Source organism: Leopardus geoffroyi, chromosome C1 (assembly GCF_018350155.1).
Source record: "Leopardus geoffroyi isolate Oge1 chromosome C1, O.geoffroyi_Oge1_pat1.0, whole genome shotgun sequence".
Lineage (NCBI taxonomy): Eukaryota > Metazoa > Chordata > Mammalia > Carnivora > Felidae > Leopardus > Leopardus geoffroyi.
Genome location: NC_059328.1, coordinates 58,027,772 through 58,040,754, shown reverse-complemented (window position 1 = coordinate 58,040,754; position 12,983 = coordinate 58,027,772). Strand labels below are relative to the sequence as shown.

General features: G+C 33.3%; 1 protein-coding gene across 12 annotated transcripts in view; it reads right to left on the bottom strand.

Annotated features, from left to right (window-relative positions):
- Positions 1-12,983, bottom strand: part of LRRC7 (leucine rich repeat containing 7) — a 552,029-nt gene that overhangs the window by 98,538 nt on the left and 440,508 nt on the right. For 9 of the 12 annotated variants that reach the window (XR_006712370.1, XR_006712369.1, XR_006712368.1 and 6 more), the window contains 4 exons: positions 12,759-12,858; positions 10,720-10,844; positions 8,467-8,715; positions 3,368-3,568 (listed from right to left, as the gene is read on the bottom strand). Coding sequence is in view for 9 of the 12 variants with exons in the window: in XM_045477806.1 (XP_045333762.1) it covers positions 3,368-3,568; positions 8,467-8,715; positions 10,720-10,844; positions 12,759-12,858 (675 nt within the window). In the remaining 3 variants the exon portion in view is untranslated. The remainder of the gene's footprint in view (positions 1-3,367; positions 3,569-8,466; positions 8,716-10,719; positions 10,845-12,758; positions 12,859-12,983) is intronic. The other 3 variants (XM_045477812.1, XM_045477816.1, XM_045477814.1) reach the window with 2 other exon arrangements.

The following is a 12,983-nucleotide window of genomic DNA, read 5'->3' as shown; positions in this document are numbered from 1 at the left end:
ACTCAACAGGTAGTTACTGTGCCCAATTCTGTACTAGGCATTGTGCTAGACCCCAGAAAGGCAATGGAGACAAGACATACCTGACCTCGTGAAACTCACAGCCTGTAGTTAATAAACAAAATAATTAGAAATATTTTTATTATATGTAACACAAATAAACAGGATAATGTGATAGAGAAAATCAGAGGTTCTACTTATCATGGTGATCAGGGAAAGCCTTCCTGTTGAGGTAATCTTTAAGCTGAAGGTTGGAAAAATATGGAAGTGTTAGCTATATAATTGGACCTGGGTGCTACAGACTGAATGTTTGTGTCCCCTCAAAATTCATAAGTTGAAACCTGTATGATGATATTTGGGATCTTTGGGAGGTGATTAGGTCATGAGGGTAGAACCCTCATGAATGAAATTAGTGCCACTATAAAAGAGACCCCACAAAGCTCCCCATCTCCTTCTACCTTGTGAGGATATAGAGAGAAGATGGCCATCTATGAACCAGAAAGTAGGCCCTTACTAGACACTGAATCTCTTCGTGCCTTAATCTTGGACTTCTTAGCCTCCTGAACTGTGATAAATAAATTTTTTTTTTTGTTTATAAACCATGCAGTCTATGGTATTATGTTATAGCAGCCTGAATGGATGAAGACACTGGTAAAAAGCAAATGTAAACTTTATAAAAGGAATTTGGAAGTAGAAGAGAACCTTCATACCTCCCCATCCTCCTTGTTCATATGACTCTCCCAGCTGTATTCTCTGTCTAGCATAACATATATTAAAAGTCTTGGTATAGGTTTGGCAAACAAAGTGATCAATAAATGTTGATTTATTTCCTTTTGCTGAATTTGTAATCTGTTTACCTTGTTTTTTCTTACTGTTTTCTGCTTCTGGTTCTGCCTACCTCTATTCTTTTTTTTCCTTCATTTTCCATATTCAACCACACAGATAAATGCGTCATGCAGTGAGTGATATTCTCTTCCACATTCTTGAGAATATGAACTAAATAATGACTCAAAATAGCAAACAAGTGCAAAACATACAAGAAAATATTATACACTTAATATAATATACATTGATCAGCTAGACACTCGGTTGTCTGTATTAATTATATCTGAAAGTTGAAAATATGGAGCATGGCCCCTTAATCTGGGTGAGTAATTTGATAAAGAATTGGTTTCTCTTTGCTCTAGGATGGCTAAAAGTTGGGTAAAGAAGATCTAGAATTTAAATTTTAGAAAAAGTATTGCACTTACCAGTGAGAATTCTACTCAACATAAAGGGCCAGGAGAAGAAAACTTAAGAAAGGTGGGGTGAATCACTGAAATAATTATAAAGACTAAGACTGAGCTTCAATTAAATAGGCAATAAGAAGCCACTGTAGTGTTTTTAAACAGAGAAAGTTAAATTTGTTTTTAAAAGATCATTAACAGAGTAATGAGGGGGCTGAGGACAATGTAAGTCAAGAAGTTGACAGGTTTTATAGAAATGCAGGACAGAGTTGAGGGCCTGAAGAGGTCAAGGAGATACACTTAGATGAAAATGTATAAGCTTAGGTGATTGTTTGGAAGGGGCAGTGAATGCAGAGAAAGAAGGAATAAGAAATCAGGATATCTCCCAAATTTCTACCTTGAGTGGACTAGTAAAATAATGGTACAAGCTGAGATCAAGATCGGGCATATAAGAGCAGAAGCAAAACTGGGGAAGAAACATCCGATTTAATTTTGGATTTTTCATTTGAAGTGTTTATGGGATAATTTTAAGATTTTTTTTTCTCTACTAGGGTTATTATTAAATTCATGACCAAAGCCATCTTTTCCTTGCTTCACCTATCCCAACCCTGAATTAAGAAATTTTAGAATCTTCTTATTTTGTAGTAAAATTACTGTTTATGGTTTATCATGACCTCACAGTTATTTGGATGTTAAACTGTGACTACATGAGATTTAAATACAAAGTGTCTCCAGTGTGTACCTGCTAAACATTGGCTTTCTTTTTTTTTATATTATTGAAATATCTTAGAGATAAAAGCCTGTTATCAGACAATATCAGACAATAATACTGATTTTATAAGTAAATGGAAAAAAACCCCAAAATGAGTACTTAAATTTTCCTCCCTAGATATCCAGCTATATTCTTCTCTTCTGGGGCAGGCTGGTACCTCCACTGGCAGATGTTCACACCATGCTTATTCTTGCTCAAGCTTTTTCCTTTGTCTGGAATGACTTCCTCTCTTTCCACTTTAGATGAATCACCCAAATATCAATATGCGGTTCAACTTTAAACTGTTTCACATAACTTTTTAATTGATTGGCTGTGATTGTATCTCTCTCCAACTTCTTAAAGTATTATATTTGCCATCACTCAACAAATCATGTGACTGTATTTTATATAATATGCTCTCTAATCACCTTATCTGTGGTAATTTTACCTAGATAGGCTCTAAATTATTTGAGGACTATGTGCACATTTTATATTTCTTTTCTCTCTCTCACAGTGTTTAGCACAGTGCTAAATATACAGTTGGTGTTTTATCAATGCAACAAATTGATGCTGTGAAATGCAGATTTGTAAAAGAGTTTCATGAATCTAGATTTTTGAGAAGTGCGTATAGTAACTTCTAGATGTACTCATACCAGTTATGTTTCTAATGAAGATAAAAAGGTGATAACCAAATTGGCTGAAGAGTTGATGAGATAGTACAGAGGTGGCATAAATGTAGTTGAATTCTTTTCAGACCACACAAATTGATAAGGATGAATATCTAGTTTATTCTAAAATATAGGAATTAAGCTTCACATGACTAGATCCAGAAAAGCTAAATTTCAAAGTTATCTCCTGTTTTTCACTTATAGTAGCGTTTCCTATAATGGTTTTAACCCAAACCCTAAAACAAACAAACAAAAAATTGGCTCTAAATCTGATCCAGAATTTTACTGAGATATGCAGAGTAAAAAAACAAAACAAAACAAAACAAAACAAAACAAAAAACCCCCACAAAAACGCACACACAAAAAAAACCCAACTTCATTTAGTCTTTTCTAATGACTCATACAATAAAAGTTTGGATAGCCAAAACAGTATCATGAAAATGGTATAATACACTTACTGGCCAGACCTCGCTAGGTGAGCAAGTACTCCTTCTGTGTGTATTGGAACTTTTGGAGTCGTATAATAATTTTAGGCCATGAGGGTGTCATTTACCTGTAATTCAGTAAATGCAACTCTCATAGGTTGAAAAAGTAGAGAAACTCATTTATATCTTAGGGAAAAAAATGCACTTGTCAGAGATCTAATCCGTTTAAAAAAAAACATAGAATTTAGTAATTCCAAAAAATCCAAACCACACTGGCAATTACCAATAACCTTGAAATACCTCCACTGTAATCTCCTTTGGGGCTACAGGCCACTTGTGTTCATACTTTTCTTTCACAGTTTGCTCCGTGTTAGCAGTTGGGTTTGAATTCTCAACACGCACTCCATGGCTTGGCTTACCCACCAGATTTTGAACAGATTTTACCATATTCTTTAAATCCTCTGGGTAAGGAGTTGGATATCGTTTTAGGTTTATTTCAACCTAGAAGTTTATAAAAAGAAATTTCACATAAAAATACCTTCGGCAAACATGTTCACAAAACTACTCCATTTTATGTGCAGTAGTGAAACCAAATGCAATATAGTGAGTGTTGAGCTGGCTGAGAAACTGTACGGTTGCTGTCAGTGGTGTTCTTTCCATATTCTGCCCTCATGGGGCTTCTTCCCGCCACGCCCACCTTCTAGATTAAAAATAATTTGGGGATTATATCCTAGCTTTAGACCTACCCTGAGGATCATTGAAATAGGAGTAGGTCAAACATAGAAGTGACTAGCAATCTGAAGATTTTAAGCAAATTACTGTCAGCTGCTTTTATACTTTAGAGGCTGTTCCTTACCTATCTTAGTTATTTATAAGTAATTATTTTCATGTTAAAAATATCTTTGGAACATTAATATAGATGATAGGAGGAGACCCCAAAAGATTTACAAGTAGAGTTTATCATGTCTTTAAAAAATGGGGAATTGACAGTATCTGCTACCAAATATGCATCAGCTCAATGTTAATTAATTAGCATGTTATATCAAAAGGTAGGGTAGCTAATTCTTGTTAATACCTAAAAAAAATGCTTCAGGTGGCTTTTATATTTAGTTTTTACCCTAATAAAGTAACATTGTAGGTACTGCCTTAAAATACTTACAATCTTAAAATACTCCTTTGTAGGTAATGTCTTAAAATAAAAAATTAAAAATTGAGGAGATGTTCTAAGATATTCTATGTAAACACATAAATGTTGGCTTATATTTACCCAGATATCTATTCCCCTTTCTTGAATTCATTTTTGGTGTTTCAATCTGCTTTTAGGGAATATATATTAATGATCGTTCTTCACATTTAATTTAGAGGGAGAAAATATGAGACACTTCCTTATGGAATATCCCATTATCAGAGTATTTAAAATATACCTAAATTGGAATAAATCCAATTTATTCATGCCAATTAAAAGGGAGTGGGAAGAAATACAAGGAGCAGATTTATTTGGCCTGGCTTATTCCAGTAGTCATAACTTTTTGCATCTGAGTAGAACCAACTTTACAAAATGGAATGGTTTATGTGATTGTAGTGAGTATGTGTCTGTGGAAAGTGTGTGTGAGGGTAGGTGGGAAGGAACGGAGAAGGGGAAAGCAAAGCTGAAGAAGGAAAGAGTGGGAATGAGAGACGAAAGGAGAAAGTGGGGGGCACATGCACCCCCACCTGCCCACACCATGGAACTCATGGGATGTAAGAAACTATGACGGTGGTATAGATCTGAGGATTGTAAATATGAATTCAAACACTTTTGCTCATCTGCAGATTTAGAAAATCCACCAACTTTGTCATATTCATCGTCCTCGTGGCTCATTTTCCATATCAAATGCTGGGATTGGACTCCACTGGATGATTTCTAACATTTCTTTTAAGACTAAAAATACAAAATTATTTTTCCAATACATTTTTGAAAGGCTGATGAAAAACCAGATAATTCTGCTAGTATAAATATTGTTTAAATGTAATTTTGTCTTTTACACTCCCAAACAAATAAGAATGAACTTAATAATATAAAGAAATAAAGCTACAAAAATATAACCCAAGGAAAATTTAGACTTCTCAGAAAAAAAGTTTAAGTTGTTAGAATGTAATATAAATATAGCTCAGGGTACTTAATTTATAATGCATTCTTAAGTAAACATAAAGAGAATGATATCCATGCTAGACAAAGTCCATTGGGATGCATGCATTCTTGGATCTGCTGTTTAAGCTGGTATTAGAAATGTTCATCACAAATTAAATCTAAGTTTTAAATGATATTGTTGAACTCATTTAAAAGTACTTGATATCAAAGGGCTAAAAGTCAAAAAACTACATTTAAAAATATAGATTGTAGAGTGGTATGACTATTATGCCAATTAAGAACATCTTTTAATTTTTAATAACCAATGGTATATGAATGAAAAATAATTTTCAGGTAGAGAATTAAAATCCTATGTACCTTAAAAAATTCTCAATGCTAAAATTATACTCCTAAATTGAATCAAAAGGAAAAAAAAGTGTGAAATGTTCTTCTTTAATTGAATTAGATTCTTCATTGAATAATGTAATCTGTTTTTTATAGATGCTATGTCTCATCTGACAAAATTAGATGACTATTTACTAATGGCCATGGTGCCAATATTTTCTGGTTATTTTATAAACAAGTTAATATGATATTTTGGTCACATCACCAGAATATGTTTGGGTACTTTATCTTTGAAAAATATTTAAATTTAGAAACAGAAACAGATTTGTCATGAATTTAATGAAGCTTCAGTTTTAGAGCCTGTCACTTGCACAGCCTCTTTCTAAAGCCTTGTGAGGGGCCCTACTTATGTATTTAAATGGTTATTTTATATCCTTTTCCTTAAAAGAGGCCCCTCTCCAAACTGTGGGAGTTTCAGGTCTCATACAACTTGGATTTGTTTCACCTAGCCAATAAGTTCCTTGTTTCCCACTTGTTGGACCTGGAGTCAGAAGATCTAAATTTAAGCCACAGATTTACCTCAAACAAGCTATCAGCCACTAACCTTTCTGTCCAGTTTCCACTTGTGTAAAATGTGAATGATAATATCTTTGGTGAATATATGACTAAAATGAGATAATACCTGTGACAGTCTTTTGAAAATGTGTAAATTCTATTCAGAGATTAAATACTATCTAAAATCAGATTCTACTTAGGTATTTTTAAAATCTCAATTCTTTTGGCAGTTTAGATTCTACTATATATACTATATACTCATATATGTATATATACACACACACATATGTATATACATATAAACACCATACTACCTGTAACTATCTGGATTTTTTCAGATTGTATGCAGCAGCAACCATTATTTATTCAGTATCTGCCATTTGCCAGGCACATGCAATATGTTTATAAAGATATTTAATTTATTATTATCTATACGATAAATAATACTTATCTATATGATAAATAATACTTATTTTATTATTTATCATATAGATTTAAATATAAATAAACACTGACTAATTATAATTAACAATAATTAAATAATTATAATTAAACATAGTTTAAATTGCATAACTCATTATAGCATCTGTTCCCATTCTACCAAAAGGGAACAGTGTTGGTCCAAAGTCATACAGCTATAGGTAGCAATGCCCAAATTCAAACTCAGGTCTTTGACTCCAAAGCCTATGCTATGGAAGTGTTACTTGGTTCAGAGCTATTGTCTGATGGAAGCGAAGCACATTATTTGTACAATCTTGTGAAAAAATGGTGTTTGTAAATCTATAATGTAAATTTTACTGAGTTAAATAACAAGATGATTTCAACTTTTAAAAACATAAAGCTAACAATTTTTTATAATTCCTCTTAAAATTTAAATAACGCTGTAATATTTTATAATTGTTATGTTTGTAAGTTCTGTAAAAACATATTTTATATCCTTTTACAGATTGTTTTGCCTTCCTACTTTTTTTTTATGCCTTCCAACTTTTTAACTCATGTGTGCACTGCTTTAGAAATGAATAAACATGCTCATAAACACAATTTTATTAATAGTTCAGTAATGCCCCAATACAAAAGCAGTTTCTTTATATTTCTAAATATATAGGCTAGAAATATTCCCTTATTCTAATATGGGATGGAAAAACAAATAGGTGGGAAAAATTGTCATTTATGTTCTTACCAAAATGTTGTATATATCACTCACCATAAAGTATTTGTTCATTTTACATATACATTTTATGAAAATGCAAGATTTTGTACTGCAATGTTATTTCACTTTAATTTTAGAAAAATAGCAATGTTTCACAACATTCTGTATATCTCAGATCTAAAACAAGTGCAGTAAATGCAAATAGCAGCTGCAAGATGTTGGAGACTCCCAAAAGTTTAGCAATGGAAGAAAGAATTAACATAAATAGCTAGGCATTAGAGATGATATCTTGAATTCACAAAGAAAACCGTGGTTTTCTTATGTAATGATTAAATTCTAATTTGGTTTGGCTGTAAATTCCGGTAAGAGAAATAATAGTGAATGCCTTGATTATTGATTGTTAAATATCTTATTCTGGGATTTAATTAGGACATTTTACACAGAAAGGAAACCTATAGCAGTTTCAGTGAGGATTCTCAGCTGGCCTTATATTGTGCATAGAATATAAGACACAGAATAAGAATCTAGTCCATTACATGTGGATGGTAAAGCTTACCAAAAATGTAGTGTTCTTTCACATCCCATTAAGACATTTTTTTAAATGAAACTTTTAAACACCCAACCCACTGAGATAAGGAAGCCCTATTTGCCACAACTCCTAAACCAATCTTCTCTTACAGGAATTCTCATCATCTGTGCCTTCAAATTAGAGGGAAATCGATACTTTTCAACAAAGGTCCATCTTTGTACTCAAAGTCCACTCTCAGCAAATCCCAATTCAAATCTCATGCTATTTTATTAATCAATTTTTAGTTATTTAATCTCCCTCAGAATTGACATTATACAAAAATGCATGTATGTATGGGGACAATTTAGATGTTATCAACAGTGTCATCAACATTCTGCCCGACTATTGGTATTCCCACACTTTAAATTAAAGAAAAAAATATTTAAAAATGAAAACATAAATGAAAATGAAGCACCCAACTAAAAAATCATGCCATATATCCCACCATTAGGCACCTCATTATTAATGTTCCCTCCCCTGACTTGGTTCTCTCCACCCCATTGCCAATGTCAATGAACAAAAACTTAAATTGGTATCGAACACTGGCAACTGGATGGTTTCTATAGGATCGACATTCCTTACCCCAAATCATGCAGAACATACCCCATAAACCACTGTTCCAAGGTTGCCTCTACATGGGGGGTTCTCCTACCCCAAACACCTAGGCCTACCTGTCTGCCACTTAGAGAGGGAAGAGTGGTGGATTGTGCTGCAACTGGCAATGGAGTACACATGCTCCTTTCCTGCTGGAGGCCACTTATACAACCCCATGCCAGCTGTGGGTCATTCTGGGGGACGGGCATATCTTGGATCTGCTGATCACACCTGGCCCATGGTGTGCAGCAATCGCCAGACAGTCTGGCAGGTTGGAGAGTAATCCCACGCTGGCCCCTTTCCCAGGGGGCTTGGCAAGAGTGATCCTGTGGGAGAAGGAATCTCCATTTTCTGGGAGAAAGAGGAGCACTGTAGCAATACTTTCACTTTATCATTTTTCTACTCTTGATTTTTTTTTCACTCTGGGTAATGCATTTAAAACAACCACAGAAAATTAGTTCAAACTCTCTAACAAAATGGTACCAATATCAAATGAAGCTAAAGGGTCACCGCTTCTTCACACAATGCAGCAGTTATACTACACTGTACACTCTATAAGTAGGGCATTATACTCTAGTCCATTTGGAAGTTGATGGCATAGGTCAGTGGTTCCTTTTTAGACTTTATGTAAATGAAAGGTAAAATGGTGCTAAATTTAATGTATATGTAATGAACCAAAACCGTGTGATTAATTTACTATAAGATTTCCATACATTCCATTCATCATACTTCCATGATGATTTATTTAGAAGTTTGTTTGTGTTCTAATTTGCCCAATAGCCAATGGCATTGGAAATGTTCAAATTAGTCAAAACCAAGTGTTTGAGATTTTTGAAACACATATTGTTTCGCCAAAATATAGATAAATCAAACATAAATAAGCATAAAGAAAATGCAATCTAAAGTATAATGAGCCTACTCTGATTAGAAACAAACCTGATCACATAACACACAAACAGGGCTTCTAAATAACGGTTTGCATTTACCATATTTTATGTTTTCATTGACACATATACCAGAGTATATTAAACGTACTATTTTCTTGTTGGATCCTTTGAATATGGATTTTTAGGAATAAGTATGTAGTTTTTGACATTCAATGAAGAAAAAGAATGAATCAGAGGTCCAGTATAGAATGCATCATCCATTGGTTCTATATTTAACGTACGAAATCTTAAAAGAAGAACTGAGATGTTGTAAGGGTCTTTGTTTACTTTTAGTTTGGCATTGTTTTTTCCAGGAATTCACAAGTTAAAAAAATGTTTCTTTGGTTATTAGATAGCATTAACCAAGCATCCAGAAACATTTTTTTCAAAGCCAAATCTTTAACAAAGCTATCATTTTGATTTGGGAGTCCGTTTTGGGTTCTCCACAATGATGTAGAGGTAGGCCTTGTCAATTACCTTACTGTCTAAATCTAGTAAGGTTCCAGAGTGTGTTGGTTTAAGAAAGAAGTTTAGAAAATGTGGGAATGAGGGGAAAGAAAAGAAGAACACATTACACAATCTATATCTATTAACAGGATGCACATAACAATTACTTAGGCAATTAGTCACTCAGAGTGAGAGCTGTTAGTATCCATGATGGAAAAAGTACACAAATAATACTATAAAAATTGTGAGAGATTCAAGATGTTGCCATGATGTTAATATGAAGATCTGATGTTGAGAAGAACTATATCACTTCTGATATCTTCAAGCTTAAATACTTAAAAATATAGGTTGTAAAATTTCACCTTGTTACTTGACTTAAATTAGTTCCAATGAAGAATTTTAAAAATATATGTTTGAGGTGAAAAACTGAATATCCCCTGGTATTCTTGCCTCCTTTAAAACTTGTTTTCATATTTAAGAAAACTCAGAAAATTTTCTCAGATACCCCAGGGACATTGAATCTTTCAGAGATTTTAATGCCAATGTAATATATTAATCTGTTGGTTTTTCCTTAAATGTGTACTTGGGTCTCATATGGCCTGCCTGATGCCTTGCTTGGCGATTAAAAGAAAACCATTTCAGTGTTTCAAAAATACAATAAGATGCTCAGCCAGATTTGTTTGTTTGTTTTGGCTTTCTCTCACCTTGAATCTCTTTCATGTTGTTACTCTGTAAGATGGGTATTAAATTTGCTCAGAGACATTAGTCTCATTCTGAAGCACACCAATGCTTCTCAAATTACCATCCTGCTATAATGAAAGGTACCACCAGAACACTTGAAGATATATCTGACCTTCAAGCAGAGGTCACTCAATTTGTCCCTAAGTCTATTGTATTAATAACAATGGACAAACAAAGATTAAGAGAAGAAAGAAGAAACAAAATTAAAAGTTTCACCTTAACTTTCCCAGCATTTTCGTCATCTTCCTTTTTTTCTTCAAATTCAAAGGCAACAGTCATGCGTTGTTGTCTCTGCTCTTCCCACAGTGTTGGGTTAAAGCTGTCACTGTCTGACTGGAAATCTACAGTTAGATTCCAAAGTATTATTGCTTTTTTTTACATGAAGTGTTATTAATAGAACTTAGTACACTATGCAAAAAAATGGCAATAGGTACTATAAACAAGTACAAAATCAAAAAAAAAAAAAAAGGAAAAATAAAGAGAAAGAAAGAAAGAAATAAAGAAGAAAGGAAAGAAAAAGAGAGGAAAGGTCCTTTGATATTTGTTACATGGTCTTTTACATCTTAATTCAAATTCAGCTTTCCTAAGTACATATTAGTTACATATTGGGATTGGGAAGTTTTCTAGTGCAGAGAATGGGCTCTCCAAATACTATTACTAATGATAATACATGAGAGCTGGGATATACCTTTTAAAATATTAATTTTTAAATCTTCACACCAGCACACTATGGGTAGTACTAATATATCCTCAATTTGTTAATGAGAAAACTATAGTTTTCTCTGGGCCAGTGCAGGATTCTATTCCATGTCTGTGTGATTACACAGCCCATACCCATATTTGTAGCCACTAAACTCTATCAGGATTTTATAAAAGGTACTACATAACATTGGTTTTTCAGTAAAGTGTGTAAGATTGAAAGCTTTATTTATTTATTTTTTTTTTGCTGTGTGTATGTGGTTGGGAGGAAATGGAGGGGAGCTTGTTTTTAGGGTTATGAACATATGGAAATTCAGTCTTTAACATTACAGTCTCAACTAGTCTAAATATATTCCCAATTAATAAGGAAAATAAGTGGCTTATAAATATTTAATTTATATCAAAATACAGACTAATAGTAATATCTTCCTTGCCAACATTAATTGTGAAGATCACATGAAAATGCAGTACAAGTACTTCGTTCAGGCTAAATTCTTTCCCAAAGGACAACACTTATCATATATGTACTTGTTTGTTGCAAGGGATTCTGAAAATTCATTTATTATACTTCTGCCTGAAAAGCCAAAGGGTGACTTGCTTAAAGTTCAAAAAATTTTTCTATTACCAACTCTTCTTTCCTCAAAAGAGAGCAAAACAAAACAAAACCTGGCTAATTCCTTAACATCACACTTTGTCTAACTAGATCTACCTCACTCCCTAAAATAAATTAGGGATTCAATCTGTGCAACCATATCTCAGAAATGACCAGAAAATCTGAGATTCTTTTCACTTTTCCCTTTATTTTTTAAATGAAATATTTTGATAATCTAGGGACTAATATGAAAATATAAGTAAAGTTTAGGTTTTTCAACACGTATATCTATCATAGCTACTGACATCATTTAGAGAAACTCAACTTGAAAGAGAAAGAATGGTCATTATTTTCAAGTTATCTCTTTATGGTCGACTCTTAACATGAAATAATTTGGGGCCTGGGATCACCAGACTAAATGTTTAAATTGTGTTCATGAAATTAGTGAACACAGGAAATAAACCAGTTCACTGAACCTTCCTTAAGATCTGACCCTTCTTAGCTCATTTCAGTGAGCTGGGTACTACATTTAGTTAACTAGTCCTATGTCTTAGAATCCACCAAGAGAAGTTGCTCCCAAAAATCAACACTTTCATATAAGATATGAAGAGGGAGAGTTACATTTTTGGGATCTTATTTAAAATAGTATAGTGTACATTGATTTTGTAACCTGCAACTTTACTGAATTCATTTATCAGTTCTCCCAGTTTTTTGGTGGAGTCTTTCAGGTTTTCTATATGGAGTATCATGTCATCGGCAAATAGTGAAGGTTTTACTTCTTCCGGGCTGATTGTGGAAGATAAGATTCATGTTTAGGGTTAACCCCTGGATGACTTATATGTGTCATCTAATTATTTTCATAGCCTTGCCATGTGTCAGTATTCCTGGCCAGATATCGGAATAAAATTATTCCCTTTTATCCATAATTATATAAGTATAGGAGAAATTTTTACTGATAATTTACCTTCATCACCACGAGGTTGCTGGGGAAACATGTAGTTAGTCAATACTCTTTGCTTTGTTTCTGGATGGGCTTCAGTTTGTAAAGGGATAAGGGCTTTTGACTAGACGCAAAGAACATACAAAATAGATTAATAAGATAGTGAATATGAAGAATATTACTTTTATATAAGACATGGTCAATAGTTTGGCCTCACTGAGCTGAATGAACAATTAAAAGAAAGGCAAG